General features: G+C 48.0%; 1 protein-coding gene across 1 annotated transcript in view; it reads right to left on the bottom strand.

The window, feature by feature from the left end:
• The window catches only part of Inpp5d (inositol polyphosphate-5-phosphatase D), a 111,010-nt gene extending 92,034 nt beyond the window's left edge, over window positions 1–18,976 (bottom strand). The window contains exons 1-2 of the mRNA XM_036173709.1: window positions 18,728–18,976; window positions 2,968–3,031 (exon numbers count right to left, since the gene is read on the bottom strand). Coding sequence (XP_036029602.1) covers window positions 2,968–3,031; window positions 18,728–18,870 — 207 coding nt within the window. The 5' untranslated portion in view covers window positions 18,871–18,976. The remainder of the gene's footprint in view (window positions 1–2,967; window positions 3,032–18,727) is intronic.
• Between the last annotated feature and the right edge of the window lie 1,127 nt (window positions 18,977–20,103).

Raw genomic sequence — 20,103 nt, 5'->3', positions numbered from 1 at the left:
TTTCAACATGAAAAGAGGAACTGGAGTTAAAATAAGCTGTGACCAGTACCAGGGCTTCCTGAAGGACAGCTCTGACTCTGCCTCACAGGGTGTGAGCTTTGATTTGCTTCTCAGGAGTCATGTAGTGTCTCTCTCTCTCTCTCTCTCTCTCTCTCTCTCTCTCTCTCTCTCTCTCTCTCTCTCTGTGTGTGTGTGTGTGTGTGTGTGTGTGTGTGTGTGTGTGTGTCAGGGTCTCATGGAGTCTGGGCTGATCTCAAACTCACTATGTAGCTGAGGATGACTTTGAACTTTTGATCACCTTACCTCTATCCCCCAAAGTGCTAAGATTACAGGTATGTGCTACTATATCAGGCATTATGGAGGACTAGGGAATCGAACTGTGGGCTGCATATGCTAGACAACATCCCCGGCCACTAGCATCTTTTTTTTGTTTGTTTGTTTTTTGTTTTTGTTTGTTTGTTTGTTTTAATAGGAAATGACATCCTTATAGGTGGGGGATTCCCTAGACCATCCAGGTCCATGGCTTCCTGTCCCTTAGTTAGCTGGTATTGGTGACCAAGAAGGTCTTAGGTCAAGTGCAAGATTGGAAACATTATGTCCAGCAAGGACATATCTCTTCCTTGGAAACTGCTTGTCCACCACCCTTGTTGAGGTGGTCATAGGAGGCTTATGCTCTGTCCCCATCTGTCAATGATGGGCAGGCCCCTGCTTCCAAAAGGCCAAGCAACACAGAGCTCAGTAGTCTGTGAGTGGTCCAGGCAGAGAAAGCTGTTGGTGGCTGAGCCAATCAGATTCCCTCTGGGGACTGGGCCATGAGAAGGGAACTTCTGTCAGCAGGGGAGGAGCAAACCACAGAGAGAGAAGAGCTGACTCACTGAGGTAGAGCCCAGCCAGGGCCCCAGCGCCTCTGGGCCCAAGCCTTGGGCTTCCCTGTGGCCTTCTGGCCACCAAGGACAGTGTCCCTTACACAAGTCAGCCAGAGTGACCCCCTAAACCCACTGAAGCTCTCAGTTAAGAGCCATTGAAGGTCTGTGGTCAGTTATGGGGTCACAGGAAGCCACCACAGCAAGAGTGTGAAGACGACGTGGGCACAGACTCCAGACAGACGAAGTTACGAGTTTACATGCTGTGGGCACAAACTCTCCACAAGAAGCCACAAAGTCACATCTTTTCCAGTCATACTTAAAGTTTTCATCACTTTGAAGGAATAGAAGAAACCACAAAGAGGGGGAAAGATCAAAGACACCAACTAACTTTTAACTTAAGAGAGCTGTCTCCTAGCAGGAAGCCGCCTGCGGGACCCCATGCCACCAGGCTAAGTTCACACAGTCTTAGACTTGGATAAAAAAGTAGCGACCACAGAGGCCTACCACTTGCCTAAGCCACCACCCCCCTGCCCTGCCAGCCACCCATGTCCTCCTCAGAAGCTGTGGAGTCCACATTTGAGAGAGTATTCCAATGATGAACATCTGCCAAAACCTTGAGAAGAGTGTACCCAAATCTGTCCTGGTGATCACTGCTAAAGACTGGGCTGGCACAGGTCCTCTCTGATCCCTAGACTAGCCTGACCCTCCCTCCATCCTGGTGCTCGTGCACACACGGGAGGAAGGGAGAAGCATGAACAGCCTGACCGCCATGCCATGCAGCGGGGCAGTTCCCCGAGCCCACAGTGGCCCACACTGGCCTCTCCCATGAAGCATGATGTGAGCAGATCTGTCCCCTGGAAGGCAGCTCCTCCACATCTGGATGAAGCCAGTCCCCTCCCAGCCTCACTCTCTGAGCCACGCAGCTGGTGGTGACTGGAGTGACCCCTTTTGAACGTCATCATTGGTCACCCCGCCATTGGTCACCCCACGAGACTCTCCTTTGCTCATAGAGTCTCTCTCTTGCATGTTTCCAGGAGCTTTTCCAGGCAAGGCCTTTCGTCAAGGCAGCCGAGTCTACCCCTTTGGCCTAAGTAATTAATCATGCCCTTCAAGTTTTGGAAGTCACCAACGTGTTTCTACTTTCTTTTCAACTGAACCCTGGAAACCTTTGTTCCTTGTTATTCTGGTGACACGGTTCCTAAATGCTTGTCTACTCTTCCTGCACTGCTCAGATGTGTGCCACATGCTGCTGTGGCTTCTACTGTGGTCCCCGTGAACTTAGTGACACACAGCCCCTCCTCTACCGAGGACACCGAGACTGCCACCTCCTCCTTTCTACACACCCCCATGTTCTCTTGATGAAGCCGGGCAAAAAATAGCTTCCTTGCCTTCCACATCACTCAGCTGCCACACACTGTGGTCAAACAGAGCCCTTATGCCTGTCACACCAACTGTACCAACGTGGTCTTCTCGGGCTTTGATTGGCACCGCTGATTTTATTTTCCCTTTTAAAGTTAAGCTGAGGCAGGTGAGATGGCAGGTGAGTGGGTAATGCTGCCAAGCTTCAGGATTTGAGTTCAATTCCCCAGAACCCACACAACAGAAAGAGAGAACGAACTCCTGAAAATTGTCCTCTGACCTCTTCAAGCACACCATGGCACACCCCATAAATAAATAAATAGCATTTCTTTATGCTTTTGTATATTTTTGTCTTTATACAGTGAATTCAGATGCCAGGGCTATCAGCATTGGGCAGAAGGGGGCTATGGGAATCTTCCAGCTCCCTTGCAAGTTCACCCCCATCTGTTGCTTCCTGGGCCACTTACATTTGCTCATTTGTGGTAGTCAAAGAAAATGATGGCTGGAGACACAGCCACCATCATGTCCTTTTCTCGGCCTTGGCCACCAATAGTCCCTGGCGTGTGTGACAATCATCTTACAACTGTCATCTATGAAGAGCCACTGTTATTTACTCGACCCAAAACATGTGCTCCAAGGACAAAGCTAAGCTCCGCCAGGTCCTCACATGGAGGCTCCTCAGGCCTGCTGCTTCCCCTTCTCTCTTTCTCCCAGGGCAAGCATAGGTTGGTTCAGGACTTACCTGAACAGTGAATTTGTCATCCTCGTTGGGCAGAATCCTGTAAGTGTAAACGCAATTCCGGAACCTGAAATAGATCAAAGACGACATTAGAAATCATGCAGAAAAACAAAGTCTGCTTGGACCAAGGAGATTGAGGCTCTCTGACACAGTCTGGGGAGTCAGCACTGTTCCCCCACCCCCTCAGCACACAAAGAGTGGCCATGGCCATGCCATTTATGTCACTGCTAGGTAGACATGGGGGTCTGATCTAATGAACCCATCATTTAGAGGGGCTCCCTCAACCTCTTAGCTGCTGAGTTGTCCAAAAGAATGGAGCAAGAAACATGTTTGAAGAGCTAAAACTCCCAGGGGTTCAGCAAGATGGTGTGGTAACCAGGTCTCAAGAACAACTGCCTAGGGAACACATTGGCCAAGGGAGGCTTCCCAGTACCCAGTACCTTCTGCTGAGACTTCATTTGCCCTACTTGGCTCTTCCTTCTTCCTAAAATGAGCCCTACCCTACCCCTTCAGAGACTCAGATTTGCAAAGGGTTGGAGAGCTCTGGTTATTTCTGTAGAGGAAGTGCCAAGTACCTAAGATCTCCTTCTCTTTCTAGAAGCTCTATGTTCTTTAGCTCAAGGATCGCAGGCACTTTTTACCTTCCTAGAATCTTTGAAAGGAAAGGGCTTGTTAAACAGAGGACCCTATGGAAAGGGGCCATTGGTGAGCAGTATCTGGTAGCATGGTGGCCATGGGAGTCTGTTGGTGGCCTCAGGAGTCCATTGACCCCACAGCTAAGCCTGGAAGGCTGTGAGAAGTTTGGGGGACTACTGCTACCACTGGCTTTTCCTTAAACCTGCTAGAATGCCCCTGCCCCATCTTCCTCTATTTGGAGTTTGCATGAACAGTGAAAACTAGGTACCATTATTGCCCCAAGGCAGAGAGGGAGCTAAGTTCTGTCAACAACACAATGCTTCTGATCTATAAACGAGAGTTATGGAGGGTGAAGAGAAGTCTCTGCAGTTAAGAGCACTTGCTGCTCTTTCCCAGGATCTATGTCCAGTTTCCAGTACCCACATGGAGGTCAGGAACCAACTGTAACTCCAGTTCTAAGGAATCTAGAATGCTTTTCTGGCCTCCAACAGACACTGCATGCACATGGTGCACATACATGTATGCAGGCACAACACCCATAAAATAAAAATATATCTTACAAAAAGTCACTTAACCCCTTCCATGTGCCAGACTCAGTACCACAATTTCACATGTGTTATTAGTTAACTCAGTTAAAATTTTTATATTGAGGGCTAGGTGCATAGCTTGGTTCGTAGTGCTTGCTAGCATTCATGAAGCTGAGCCCAATTCCCATCATAAACCAGGCATTGTGACACACACCTCTAATGCCAGTACTCAGGAGGTAGAAGGAAGAGGATCAGAAGTTCAAAGTTATCCTCAGATACACAGGGAGTTGGAGGCCAGTCTAAGTTACATGAGACTGTGTCTCCAAAAACAAAAACAAACAAATCCAAAAAAGACTGTATATTGAAAAAAACAAAACCACACACAAAAAGACATAAAATGAAAAATATATGTCTCCTCTGTCCCATGAGTTTCTTAGATTTATTCTTATTTGTAAAATATTTTTAAAATATGTGCACAATATTTTATATATATATGTCTCTCTTTCAATGCATGTAAAATCATACTGTTTACAATACTCTAAAGTTCATTTTCTTCATAAAATGTCATCCAAGTCTTGCACACTGTGGTAGCTTGAATGAGAATGGCCCCCAAAGGCTCTTGTTTTAATACTTAGTCCCCAGTTGGTGGAACTGTTTGGGAAGGATTAGGAGGTGTGGCCTTGTTGGAGGAGGTGTGTCACTGGGGGTGGACACAGATTTCAAAAGGATCAGCTACCTGCCTGCTGCCATGCTCCCTGCCAGGATGCTTATGGACTCCTAACTCATTAGAACCCTAGCAAATTCTTTCTTTTCTAGGTTGCCTTGGACACAGTGTCTCTTTATAGCAACAGGGAAGTAACCAAGACATATCACCTGAGAGAGATGGTTTGCTGACATTCACAACATTCTACCACACAGATATCCCATCATGCCCTTCACCAGGGCCTGGCGGGGGTAGTTATCCTGAATAATGCTGCTGTGAACAAACAGCTCTGCTCCTACATTGGTGCATACATGGATGACCTCTTTGTTTTAATTTCATCACAAAATAAAGACAATAGCAATGCCACATCTACTTGCTGCCGGGAAGACTAAATGCATTCATGTCCTGGAAGCCTTTGGAACAGTGCCTGGCTCACACTGGACACTGTGATGTCAGTGTTTGTTAGCTATTGTGGGTAAACAAAAGTAGACAGAGTCAGCTAGACAAAAAGACATAGGCATTTTACACACAGGCATTCGTAGACATGCACACTTTTATGTAGTCTAGGCCCACTTCAAACTCATATAATCCTCCTGCCTCAGCCTCTCGAGTGCTGGGATTGCAGGTGTGAACCGCTGGGTCTTGTATTTTGATAGAGACTACCATCTGCCATCCAGCAAGACTGTCATTTTCTCTTCCTCCTAACGGATATGAGAGTGTCTATTTCCCCACAGCCTGCTGACTGGCTTATCAGATTTCTTAATCTTTGCAAATCTGAGAGGGGAAGAGCAAAGACAGCTTGCCTTAATTTGCCTCTCCCTGTGAGAAAGGTTCAGCGTGTTCTTGTTCTTGGCTCTTTCTGTTTCTTTTTCTTTGAATTCCTTTTCACGTCTTTGTCTCGATTTTTCTTTATGTCACCAGAACTCTGGTCTGTGTTATTATTTATTGCAACGATGTTTGCTGGTTATCTTTTGTAGCTGTGTAATTTTATGTTTTTATGTAGCCAGCTTTATAATCTTTTCTTTTATGGCTTTGCATTCATATATACTTAAAGAAAATTTGGGGCAATGTTTTTGGGAGATTTCATGACTTTGTGGCTTCATTCCCTGTGGGAAAGCTTCTCTGAAGAGCTTTTCTGGCTTCCCTGCCCCCCCCCATGCCCCACCCCAACAACCTATCGCCATAGCCCAAGTTGATACCACCACCATCTGACCCGATGTCATGTCACATCTCAGGGATATCTCTGGAACACAGAGAATCCTCACAACATCCCCTTAGCCATCCCTATAGTTCCTAACCTCAACCCTGTGCAGAGCCAGGGGCCTGTAGAGCCTGCTCTGCCCTGCTCAGGGCTTATCTCTCCAGAGTCCTGACACTTCCTCCTTCGGATAATCAAAGGCTCGGGGGAAGGGGCAGTATGAGAACAGCTCTCTCTGGCTGAGAGTAGCTACTTATGAAGAGCCCCAAGGAGTCAGCAAAACACATGAGCTCACAGACAGAAAGAAAAGACAGAGAGGCAAAGAGGGGCTATTCCAAACAGAAAAGCCCCTTTAGTTTAGTTAAGTGTGGGAGAAAAGCCTGCCTGGCCTTTTCAAAGATGTTCTAGAAACTGAAACAAAGAAACAGCCTCACATGACTAAGGCCAAAATCAGAACTGAACACAACAGGAGCATCTCAGATGACCCTGCCTGAGAACTGTCAATGTGCACACAGCGTCTTAACCCTGTGAAAACAATGAGTCCAAACTTCAATTTCACGGAGTTCTGGGACCTCCACAGGGAAGACAGTCCCCACTGTCCCCCATCCACAGCAGCTGTCCTGCTCCCTGGTCTTGTGTGGAATATGTGCCACATACATATGTGTGCACAGACCAACTCATGTGCAGATGCATCCACGTAACATACACACATGTATGGATGTATAGCACACTTCTAAGACAAATACAAAATGTTGAGACCAGACTGTGTGTGGATCTACGGTAGAGTACTTGCCTAGCATGTGAGCAGTCTGCATGTGGATCCACGGTAGAGAACTTGCCCTAGATTTGATCCTTGACTCCATGGGGGAAAAGAACACTATGTTGAAAGCAAAGATCCCACAGCTAAATTTTGTTTGACAAGTACATCTCCAGACCATGATCGTGTTCATTGCTCGTTGGGGATGACAGGCCTGGCCGGTCCTTGTCAGCTCTTCTCAGTGAGTTGGGAACAATATGGGGTTGCTAACACTAGCTCTCAGCTGTGACTCTTCTTTGCCACTAGGCTCCATTTGTCAAGAAAATTCTCAATATCCTCACTGGGGATCCAGATCAGGACAGATCTTCCTTTTGGTACCGAAGGCCATCTTCCATCCTCAGGCAAGGGAGTCTAAGGGGAGAATTGTAACTTGACTTTCTCCATTGGTGCCGAGTGACAGATGTCTGTCCTGAGCTGATCCTGGAGGAGGAGAAGAAGTGGGAAGCTGCCTTTGCCGGAGTGGGAGGTGGGCAAAGGGTGGGGGACAATCCTGAAATAAATAGCGTGAGGAATTGTGTTTCACCATGAGAGGACAGTCTGGTCAAGTCTGATGATTCCTGGCCAAACAGCATCAACAATGCCCAGAAACACCTTCACACAGTGAGTCTCACAGAGAGGCAGAGACAGCTAACCTGAAAACCAGACACCAGGGGTTCTGGTTTTCAAGTTAGCTGTCTCACTTCACGATCTGCTCCCGCAACTGCTTGTAAACCCCTCCTCGACTCCTGCTATGTGCCACTTCGAATTTCTAGAAAACACTCCTTGTGTGCATTTTCTCTTTTCAAGGCTAAATATTGCACACTTCTGGGCAAGATGGGATAGAAGAAAGGCAAAATGGAAAGTCTGCATTCATAACACTGCTTGGAGTTGGGCATGGCCCCTCCAGAAGAGAGAAAAGAGAAGGAGGGTACAGGTGTCCAGCAGGTGAGAGGCTAAGGAAAGGCAGGCACAGCACCCTCCTCTGCTATAGGGACCCAAGTGGTCACTCTTGACTTAAAGCTTTAAGAAGCAAAGACGTGACAGCAAATCCCCGGAAAGGGAGCCCTCCACCTGTCTGTTAAGAGTTCACCACTTGGCACAAAACTCCCCAGGTCTTATTGGTGTGGGAGGATCCCTTATCCATTTCCTTCTTATTTTTTGTTTGTTTGTTTGATTGATACGGTAATTACGGCAGAAATGAACTTTTGGTTCTAAAGGAAGATGTTCCACCCACCCCTACCCCCTCACACAGCTGTCAGAAAAAGAATCACTAGACCTGTGAAGATATATCACTAATCAAAAGAGTCCTCCACCCCACAAAGGACATAAGGAGCTATCTCTGTCTTAAATAAACTCATTGTTTTTTGGTGAAGCCCGGGGAAGTAAATCTGTGTTTGGAGAACTCACATGGCCTAGTTCCACCCTGACCAAAAGGCAACCCAGGGAAGAAGAGACCTATTTGGCAGGGTATAAAGGAAGGAGCTGCCTTAGGGTAGGCATTTTCTTTTTCCATCAGTCTTCACTGATGGCTTTAGAAATACTGGCCAATGTAATGAGCTATGAAGTTTGAGTAAGTGGTGTAAGCATTTGGAAGAAAAGACTGTTCAGATTTATAGATGACATGAAGGCCTATTCAGAAATGTTTGGGCTGGGGAGAAGGTTGGGTGGGTAAGAACACTTGCTGTGTAAGCGGGTAGACCTGAGCTTAGATCCTTAGAACCCATGCAAAAGAGCAGGGTATGGAGCCTATGTGTTCCAGCCAGGGTTTACACAGTGAGACCTTGTCATGAAATTTAAAAAAAAAAAAAAATCTGGGTGTGGCCACACACATCTGTAACTCCAGTGCTGGGGTGGGTGTGGGTGCAGAGATAAGGAGGCTTGCTGAGTCTGGTCAGCCAGCCTAGCCCCAAAAAGCAAGCACTATGTTCAGTGGGACACTGTCTCAGGGAACAAGCAGGTATCAGATGTCTTCCTCTGGCCTCACTCACATGCACGAGTGTCTTAGTTAAGGGGTTTCTATTACTGTGACAAAACGCCATGACCAAAAAGTAACTTGGGGAGGAAAGGGTTTATTCAGCTTACACTTCAGCATTGCTGTTCATCACCAAAGGAAGTCAGGACAGGAACTCAAGCAGGACAGGAACCTGGAGGCAAGAGCTGATGCAGAGGGCATGGAGGGGTGCTGCTTACTGGCTTGTTCCCTGTGGCTTGCTAAGCCTGCTTTCTTATAGAACCCAAGATGACCAGCCCAGGAATAGCATCATCCATCACTGGCTGGACCCTCCCCCATTGATCACTAATTGAGAAAATGCCTAATAGCCGGATCTCATGGAGGCATTTCCTCAATGAGATTCCTTCCTCTCTGACGACTCTAGCTTGTGTCAAGTTGGCACAAAACCATCCAGGCAAAACACAAACATATGTGCACACACATCTGTGCACATACATGGTATCACACATACCACAGATGCTAAAATTTCTTTAAAAAGCAAATATTAAAAAGCAGCTGAGAGATTAATGAAAATGGTCAAAGAAAATGACAGAATAAAAGATTAAAGCAGAAAATTCTATGCAGGCAACTGGAACCAGTAACTATGGGGGAATGTACCACCTACAATACTACAAAAATATAAAGTCATCAGCAAAGACCCTAACAAGAAACACTCAGGGTCTGAATGAAAGAATATTATACAATCAAAAGGATAACATAATAAGACTGAATGTCGCCGGGCGGTGGTGGTGCACGCCTGTAATCCCAGCACTTGGGAGGCAGAGGCAGGTGGATCTCTGTGAGTTCGAGGCCAGCCTGGGCTACAGAGCTAGTCCAGGACAGGCTCCAAAGCTACAGAGAAACCCTGTCTTGAAAAACCATAAAAAAAAAAAAGACTGAATGTCACTAAAATGTTAAGCTCACAGATTACATTAGGATTTCCTGCTAGCCCAATCAAAGTCACAATAAGAAGTTCTGTCCAACTTGAAAAATATTATTACCCGCAAAAACACTTGACTATAAGAGTATAATACAAGAAAATCCCAAAACATTTTGCAAAATTATGCTAATATCTTTTAATGATGGTGGCATAGGGGGATCTACTTGGACAGATAAACAACCAAGAAAGACGTTTGTAAGACTTAGTAAGACAAAGGAGTCATGGAGGGAAAAAGGAGAAACCACTTAATAAGAGGTCAGGGAAGGATGAGAAAAATAAGCTCATCTTCATCATTTGTCATCCATTAAACTGAGTCCAGGGCGGGGACTTAGCTCAGTGGTAGAGCACTTGCCTAGCAAGCACAAGGCCCTGGGTTTGATCCTCGGCTCTAAAAAAAAAAAAAAGATAAACTGAGTCCAACAGGATTTAAGCTTTCAACGTGAACAGTCAAAACTAGAAATAACAGCCACGACCACTGAATGTGTTTGTTTGTATAGTCAGGATGCTAAACACATGATACACATTATTCAGTGAACACATGCAGCAATTCTACCACATAGGTCCTCTTATGTTTGGTTTTCAGATGAGGAGGCGAGGGCCCAGGGTAATTAGATAAACTGCTGAAGATTCCTCCCTTAACCTGAGTTGATTACATACAAAGACCCAGTCCTAACCCTCATGAGTGGATTTCTGCATGCAAAAGGAGTCTCTGTGTTGGAAATCCAAGGAAGAAGTCACAAGAGAAAAAAAGGAAAGAAAGAAAGAAAGAAAAAGAAAAGGAAAAGGAAAAAAAAAGGAAGGAAGGAAGGAAGGAAGACAATTTTGCAAACATTTATGATCCTTTTATGTCAAAGAACATAAACCTTAAAGGTAAACCATCATGAAAATGTGTTTGCAACAAACATGACATAATAACTCACATAGGCAGATATCAAAGCTTGCAGCATCCCTGATGCCGGGCATCATATAGCTACATAGAGTTTTAATTGAAGAAAAGAGGCTAAGAGAGTGGAGGATGGAGCAAGCCTCTCAAATAAGATTGGCGATCAAAAGTAAATCAAAATGAGCAAGGACGACCTCTCACCTTAGACCTTAACGTTATGTAGAACGGGAAGGACATTGGACGGAGGTGGGCACTCTCTCACACAGCTTGCCGGAAGCACAAATTAAGTCAAAATTTCTGGAAAGTGATTTGTCATTTTGGATCCACAGCCTTTGAAGGCTCCTGCTCTGTGATCTAATCATCCTCTGGGGATTTGTAATCAGTAATGTGTATAACAATTTTTCTGGAAGACCTTCCTCGCTGCTGCCACACTTACAGCAAGTCTGCCAATAATTTAAATGTCAGACAAACAAAGAATCATTCTATAAAGCATGAGATACTCTGGGAGAGCAGTCTGTGCTTCCAGCAAGATGTTTAGGAAGAAATTCTAACTAGGCGGGAAAAATTGAGGTTGCTGGAAACCTCAGACCATAAAGGAAAGGTGGTGCTGTGTGTGTGTGTGTGTGTGTGTGTGTGTGTGTGTGTGTGTGTGTGTGTGTGTGTTATGGAAATTACATACATACATACGGAGAGAGACTGAGAAGACACACCAACATGTCAACAGGGCTAAGCTAGTCTCTCAGTGACTGGGTGATGGTTGTTGTTGTTTTACACTTTTTACTTTATGCTTGACTCTATGTAGACCTGGGAGGCTGATCCCTCAAGGCAATCCCCCTGCCTCAGCTTTTTGAGTGTGGAGTTACATGTGTGGTCCACCACACACAGCTAATAGCATTTCTGTTATCTGACAGAAGACTTCACTGTTTATCTCCAGCTCTGTCCACTCCTCCATGCCCACTCCAGCTGCAGGGCCAGGTGAGCACACCCCTTCTGCAGATGTTCCATTGGCCAGCCCTCCACAGTATTACTTCAATTGCAAACTAAACCCAAACTAACAGGCTCTGGTACTTGTTAATAGCATGCTCCCCACCCCTGTGTATGTGTTTAGGGGCACATATGTGTACATATATAAATGTGCGTGTAGAGGCCAGAAGGCAGTCTTGAGTGTCCTCCCTCAGATGCGATGCCATCTATTGTTGTTTTGTTTTGTTTTGTTTGAGACAGTGTCTCTCACTGGCCTGGGGCTCATTAATTCAGCTGCACTGGCTGGCCAGTGAACCCCAGGGGTTCCCTTGTCTCCACTTCCTTAGCCCTGGGATTTGTAAGTATACATCATCACACTTGGCTTTTTTGTGTGAGTTTTGGGGATTGAACTCTGGTCCTTGTTCTTGCAAGATAAGCACGTTACCAACTGAGCCATCTCCCCAGCCCAGTAGATGGATTTGAAGTAATGGATACAAAAGAGCATGCATGCTATGTTTGGAGGCAACTTTAGAAGACAGACAAATGTGTTAAAAAATGAAATCTGACCCCACACATTTCATATGTTCCTTCTCCCCATCTCTTTCACCCTCTCCCAAAGGGCAAGAGCCCACCACAGCTACCAATATGGGGTTCCCTCTCGCAGAACATTCTGGGTCCTGTCTAGCTTTTTCATGGCTGGAGGACTTCATGCCTGCGGCACCTCCTTAGGATGGAGCTGGAATCGGGAGGTTGTGGGGGCCGCCTCTCTTCTAGACTTGATCTTCCCCCGAGAGTTCTTTTTTCTGTGTCTGTGCCTGGGCCCCTCCCTCCCTCAGGCTTTCAGGCAGTCAACCCTGGTGGCGTCATTCATTGAAGTCCTCTTCCTGCTTCAATCGCTTTGAGCACTTCCTCTGTGGAGCCCCACGTGACAGCTCTGGGTCTCCCAGAGGCCTCCAGGGAGTCCCGGAAGTGACATTGTCACAACTCTCCTCTGCTGGCATGGAACTTTCTTCACCCATGGGTCCTCTGCTCCTCAGTCTGCTTGCTTTCAGCTCATAAAACTAACGGCCAGCTGTCTTTTTACATATGCAAAGCACATGGAGGGTGTACTCTGGCCTGTCTTGGGTTAGGCCTTGGGATATTCATCTTACTCCTGTCTTCCTATCTAGTCCTCTCAATGATCTCCCTATTAGAATGAGCAAAGACTGTATAGACAGTTCTCCAAATAAGGCATTACAAACGACTCCCTAGCATTATTAACATCTGGGATACAACTTAAAATCACAGTCAGTGTTGCTTCACACCCACTAAGCTGGACAGAATAAAAAAGACAGCCGGATGTGGTGGTAAGCACTTTTAGGAAGTAGAGGCAGGAGGATCAAGAGTTCAAGACCAATTTCGACTGTAAGAAGGAGTTCGAGGCTAGCCTAGGCTGTATGAAACCACAGCTCACAAACACACAAACAAGCAGGGGGCTGGGGGGAGGTGCTGGTTAAGTGTTTCCCTTGAAAGCACAATAACTAAGTTTGATGCCCAGAATATACATTAAAAACCAACTAACCGCAACAACAAACTGGGTTTGGTGGCCCTCCCACTGGCCAGCCTAACCGACGTGACAAGTCCCAGGGCACTGAGAACCCCTGTCTTAAGAAAAATGTAAAAGGTGGAGCTGGAGAGATGGCTCAGAGGGTAAGAGCACCTGCCACTAAGCCTGACCACCTGGGTTTGGTGCCTGGGATCCACATGTTGGAAGGAGAGGACCAACTCTTGAGGCTGGTTGTTCTTTGGCGCACACACACACACACACACACACACACACACACACACACACACACAGATAATAAACCAGTGGAGGTAGAGAAACTGGATCCTTACACATGGCTGGTGAGAAGGTGCCCCAGCTGAGCCCAAGAGTTCAGCAGTTCCTCAAAAAGCTAAATATCAAACCACCACATGACCCACCCTACCTCTCAGGGCCATACCCAAGACTACTGCAAACAGACATCCACACAAAGGCTAGTTCATGACTCTTCACAGAAGCATTGTTCACAGCAATCAAAAAGTAAAAAAACAGTGCAAAAGCCCTTCAACAGGTGCCTGGGGTGTGTGCATACAATGGGTCACTAATGAGCTGCTCAGAAGATGGATGCCTGCTATCATCCAGATGAGCTTGAAGGCATACGCCAAGTGAATAAATCCAGATACCAAAAGCCACATATTATAGAATTCCACAAACTGAAAATTCACAAGTCAAGTAAGTCCTTAGAGACAGAAAGTAGCCGGGCAGTGGTGGCACATACTTTTAATCCCAGCACTCGGGAGGCAGAGGCAGGTGGATCTCTGTGAGTTCGAGGCCAGCCTGGTCTACACAGTGAGTTCCAGGAAAGGTGCAAGGCTATACAGAGAAACCCTGTCTCGAGAAACCAAAAAAGAAGAAGAAGAAGAAGAAGAAGAAGAAGAAGAAGAAGAAGAAGAAGAAGAAGAAGAAGAAGAAGAAGTGAAAGAGAGAAAAAGAAAGAAAGGAAGGAAGGAAAGAAAGAAAGAAAGAAAGAAAGAAAGAAAGAAAGAAAGAAAGAAAGAAAGAGAGAAAGAGAGAAAGAGAGAAAGAAAGAAAGAAAGTAGATTGGCTCTTTCCAGAGGTCGGGGAAAGGGCAGCAGCAAGCAGCTGCCCTTGGGTATGGGGTGGGTCTTTGGAGGACAATGAGAATGCTCTGAAATTAGACAGTGGTGCTGGTTGCACAACTATGTGGCTGTACTAAGGACCACTGAACCACAAACTAGTGTGTGGACAGGTGACTTTCCGGCGTGCACACTAACCTCCGCTGAAGCACTGTAAGCCAGTGAGCGGCCTGGCTGGCCTCACTTTGGAGCTGGGACTCTGGGAGTCCTGCTAACACAGCACAGGGGCTCTAAGCAGACCCTGAGTGAATCTTGCTCCTCAGGACATCGTGGCCTGGCATGAATTGGAGAGCGATAGCAGAGTTCATGCTCCATCTCTGAGGCAGGGAGACAGGAGCCTTGTGTCCCAGAAAAACGGGAATGCTGTTAGAAAGTGCTAATGTCCTTGCACAGGTGAGTGTAAGCTATATGGTAGGCAGAGTTGCAAAGTGCTCCTAAACTGGTGCCTGCCCTGTACCTGGGAAGACAGATCCACAGGCATAAGCATGGTCTTTCTGTCACTTTACATACATGATATAATTAATTAAACAGGCCTCCCTGGTCTCGGACACAGGAGTAATCCTCAAGAGCACCATCTGCAGACAAAGACTTTTTTTTTCTTTTTTCTCATTTAAGATTTATTTATTTATTATGTATATAGCATATAAGACTGCAGTCCAGAAAAGGGTACCAGATCTCATTACAGATGGTTGTGAGCCACCATGGGAATTGAACTCAGGACCTCTGGAGAGCCATCTCTCCAGCCCAGACAAAGACTTTTTCTCATGTCGAGCTGGCTCCAGGAGTCCCTGGGCCTCCTGCTCTGGCTCCTGCCTATGCCAGCATTTCCTCATTTGCCTTCAATGTCACATATGGAAAACACCACCTCGAATTTGCACAAAAGGCATTAGCAAGCTGCAGGAACCTCACAGAAACTTTGAAAAGGAGACTGCACACCCTCTCACAGCACAATCCATGCCCTGACCCCTCTGCTAGGCATTTCCACCCTCAAAAGCCCTTCTCTGCAGGTCTTCTCTCTCCACCAAGGTGTGACAAGGTCCTCACCCCACTCTCCATTAGTCCTGAAAACCCGGCCTGTTTTATCACCTCTGGCAGGCTTGGCTCCTCCTCTCCCACCAGTGGCTAGCTACATGATTTTTTTTTTTTTTTCAAATGACTGGAATGTCTTCTCTGATGGCAGTTTTAGTTGTAAATGTCCCATGCTTTTTCTCCTTTCTTTCTGGACTGCCAGGGCTACCAAGCCCAGGTCTGTCAGGTGTTCGATCCCAGGGATGGAGCCTTACTCCGCCATCAGCTCTGGGTGCACTATGGAAGGCTATTTGCAGAGGGAATCCCTCACACATCTGTCTGCACCAAAGGAAGCCACATTCTCCTGGCAAGAGAGGAAGCCAGATCGCTCCAGAGTGGTTCAGGGCGGGGAATGCCACTCACATGGATAGTAGCTAATTTAACCTAGTTGAGTTTGGGTTCTGTCTAGGCCTGGTCAGCTCGCCGGGCCATCGTTCAAATTCTTCCTGTGTAGCTGAAGGAAAAAAAAGCTATCTAGCTGACCCACAGACCCTGAGTCGACTGGCCTCCCCTCGAAAGCATTAGCTTCTCTGCAGCACACAGTGCCTGGCAACTGTCTCTGCCCACAAGCCTCATAGCCTCTTGAATGGCCTCCATCCACCTGGCCAATATCCCACCCAGGCCATACAGGCTCCCTGGGGCCTAGCTGTGGCTAAGGAGGAACTGAGGAGAAATGGGGCAAGATGACAGGGCTCCACTTCGAAGAGCTCATATTCCCTTTCAAGGAAGGCAGAATAGGACTCCAATCAGACTAGCAAGATCTGCCCAAGACAGCACTCTGCCCCCCTCCCCCCTGCCCCGTGTAACTCCAGGCTCCCCTAAACCAAGGCTCTTTGAGTGACCAAGAAGAGACAAAAGCCTTCTTGCGTGTTGGTAGATAACAGGATTGACCTTTCTCAAGGAAATGAAGGTCAGGGTGTGAGGTGAATGTGTGCTCCTATGTGACGTGGGTGGTGCTGCATTGCGACCTTGTCTTTCAGCATTTACCTCCCTCCCCGATTGTGTTAGTCAAATCAATCTCCTATCCAGAAGGCCCTCCTGACAAGACCGTGTTCTTCCCAGAGTGCCAGACACTCCTAAGCCACATGCACGGGTCCCCTGTGGCTGTCCTTTCAGTCACAAGAAGGGACATGCATGGAGCTCCAGCTTCAGGGTCACTAAGTTCCTGACCCACAAGCTGCATGACCCAGAGTCCACACATACTGGGGAAGAGGATGTCCAGGAAGACAGCTCACATGCCAAATCTAATTCTTCTGAAACTGAAGAAAACTACTCTACTTTGCAGCCCCATCTCTTCCCTCTACCTTGTCACTGCCCTGGGGCTCTTGCCTTGATCTCCTCTGGCAGGAGCCTGGACTCTGGCCAGGGCAGATGGTGGGGGTGGGGGATGAGGTGGGCGAGGCGCCATCATCCACAGGGAACAGGGGAAAGTAAGGATGTGAAGTTTGTTTTTCAGGAAGTTAAGTCTCTTAGCATTAAAGGGCTGGCGTCTAACAAGTTTTCAACTTAAAAAGTAGCTGCCTTTCCTGCATTTGGGGGTGGGGAGGGCATGAAAGGATGCTTTATTCCATACACTCCGGTTGTAGTAGTCATCCATTTAGTCTGGAAATCTCCGTACCACCTTGCCTTTGCAGGAGCCTAAGGCAGCTGAGGTAGGGAGAGAGGGAAGAAATAAGGCCAAGCGCTGTCTGCCTAATCCTGTAAGACCCCATGGTCTCAGGCAGGTATTTCCTCCTCTGACTTCAGCCTTCCAGATGCTCTCTCTTAGAGTAAGAGAACCCATGCCATGGTTCACAGCTGTAACCCAAGCTTACCACACACGTCTCTCAGCCCATAGCCAACTCCCAACAGAATTGCCCTTGGCCCAAATCCCACTGGGGCAGAAAAGAAACGTAACTGGGCCAGTGGAGTCAGGCTGAGCTGGCGAGATACTAAAAAGTACCTTTCTTCCCTCTTTAGGGCCCCTCACTGGTAGATCCCCAAGGGATGGTGCTTTGGGGAGGTCCTGGCCACCTGCAGTGCTTCTCCTGAGACACATTGGTGGGCGTGCAGGAAGCTGGCTGCTAACTCCAGCACAAGGTCAGCCAGCCATGAGCCTGCTCTGGTTTCTAGTGCCCCCCCCCCCCCGCCCAGCTCCGAGAACACCCTAGCTTCCCTTACTTCTACCCGTGTCCACTGGCATACCCAGCTCGACGTTGGCCAAAGGAGGTAGGCAGCATAAGCTAGTGGTCTCTGGGAGCAAATGACCTCAGCCTTGGCTGCTATAGGTCCCTAGCCTATCCAAGCCTCCTACTCCTCATCTCCAGGTCTAGGTGTTCACACGACCCCACTCCGGATTGTCTTGAAGATGAAACCAGCTAATAAATGCCTAGCACAGCAGGTCCCACCATGAGTCAGAGCTCAGAACGGTCTGTGGTCAGTCACCCACTTCCCTCCTGCGTAAAGATATGAGGGCCCTGGCTGCTCTGAAAGCTCTTTCTGTCAGTCCAGGGGCATTCTGTCAGATGCCACCTGAACTGTTCAAGTGGACACACCCTTCCTGACTGTGTTCCTGCCCTGCTCCAGCCTGAAGCCGGTACAGAGTTAGACCACAGGGCTGTAGGGGTAAGGGCCTTCCTCAAACACTAGATGACAGATGTTGTGTTAAAAAGGAACCTTCAGCAAGTGTCTGTTTCCTCTGGTGTTAGGGTAACCAGCACATTCAGCAACATCTTCTCGCTGAGCTGTAGGGGGAACCCATGGGGGCAGAGCCCCAGATGGGTGGGGATGCAACTGAGTGCAGGGTGGGACAGAGACCCACTCAAAGAGCAGCTCTGCAGCTTCCTCTGGCCTCACCACCTGGAATAAAACTTCTGGGTGAGGAGTGCTTTCCTGGTTAAATGCACCCCAGACTCCGCTCCCCAGATAGAACTAGCTCCGCGACTACCTAGCTGGGTGGAGGAAGGATCGCTCTTGCCACTGTTGCCCTTCACTGGGTCCCTGACCGACACTTATGTTGACCCAGATGCTTTCTAAGGCGTCCTCTACCAGAGAGGTCCAAGTTTCTTCCTGGCTCAAAGTGAGGACTCCTTCTCCTACCACCCGAGCCCAGAGAGGCCCCTGGCACCACAGATAATGAAGGACTGCGCTGTGGGCCAGGCCCACAGCGACTCAGAGAGCCTCAGCACCGCACAGCCCGTTATAACACAGGCTCCCTGAACTCCAAAGCCAAGGTCCAAATTGGGCCTCAGATGCTGCCCACCTCTACCCGGGGTAACAGCACGCCAGTCATGCTGTGCCATACTGTGACATGAAACTAACTCAACCCATTACAGGTTTTCCCTTTTGATCCACCCGAGGGGCCCTGGATCTGCCAGTTGGGAGGAGATAGGGGTACTCACAGTACACAGAGCGCGTAGGCCCGGGGGATGGACTCGCTGGCACGCACAAGGAAACTCCCGTCCTTGCCGGCCCTGGAAAGCAGCTCCTCTGCCTTGGAGCGGGTGATGTTGCCATGGTTCCACCCAGGGACCATGGCAGGCATGGGTCTCCTGGGCTGGGTCAGTAACCACTCCCAGGACGGACACTCCAGCAGAGCACTTAAGGGCCCTAGGCTGAGACCTGCCGCCTGTTGCCTCTCAGAAGTTGCCTCTGCTGCTACTACCAGCTTAACTGACTGACTTCCTGTTTCAGGCGCTCAGCTAGGGAGAGGAAACTGAGCTGCAGAGAACTTCCTCATTATAGAAACCAAGTTGAAAGGGGGGAGGCATCATCTACCTTCCCACCCAGCCCAGCCACTGGCTGCTTGCCCTACACTCTCACTCACTGGTTCTCAATATCTCCCGCATGGCACTTAACCTCTAGCTTCCATTATCAGCCAGAGTTCTGTGCAGGGGCAGGCATAAGCTCTTCTAGCATCAGGTTTCATGGCTAGCTTCTGAAGTGTGGCCTAGTATTTGTGGATGGGCCAAGGGAATGGGCACTCGGAAACCTGTGCAGATATCCACAAGGGCAATCGTGATACTTTCCCCTTTGCACCACCCCAACACACTTGTGATGGTTAGCTTTAATTATTAAATTGACGCAACCTAGACTCACCTGGGAGGAGAGGGTCTCAATAAGGGAATGTTTACATTGGGTTGGCCTGTGGGTGGAGGGTTGTCTTGATGAAGTTAACTGATATCAGAAGATCCAGCCTACTGTGGGCGACACTAACCCCTAGGCAGTGAATTCTGAGCTACATGAGGGTAGAGAACAGGAGCTAACCAAAGCAAGCAAATGGCATGCACGCAATTACTTCCTTCTGCTCTCAGCTGTGCATGTGATAGATAGCAACCTTTAGGTCTCCACAACAACTCCTCTGTGACTTCTCCACGACGGAGCTCTTACAGAACCGTAAGCAAAAGCAAACTCTTTCCTCCCTAACGTTCTTTTTGTCAGAGTATTTCATTCCAGTTATGAACGAATCTAGAACATACCTAAGGAACAGAGTTTCTCAGATTGAACCAAGCCTTGTCCATAACAGCAAAATGGAGGGAACATAGATTCCCCTGTCTCTCCTCACTGGACACTCCCAGGGTTCCAGACACATGCTATCTCTGTGCTGGGCCAGTCTTGACAGTCACCCCCCTGAGGACTCCAAGTGTCTGGGGACAGCTTCGTGACTGGATTTCACTCAGTCTGTGGTTACCCGTTCTCCATGGGCAGCACTCTGTGCCTGCACCTGGTGCATTGACCCCCTCTGGACTTCTGCTGGGCACTTGCAGGGGGCGGGGGA

This window comes from Onychomys torridus, chromosome 23 (assembly GCF_903995425.1).
Source record: "Onychomys torridus chromosome 23, mOncTor1.1, whole genome shotgun sequence".
In the NCBI taxonomy this organism is placed as follows: Eukaryota; Metazoa; Chordata; class Mammalia; order Rodentia; family Cricetidae; genus Onychomys; species Onychomys torridus.
This window is presented reverse-complemented; position numbering and strand designations above follow the sequence as displayed.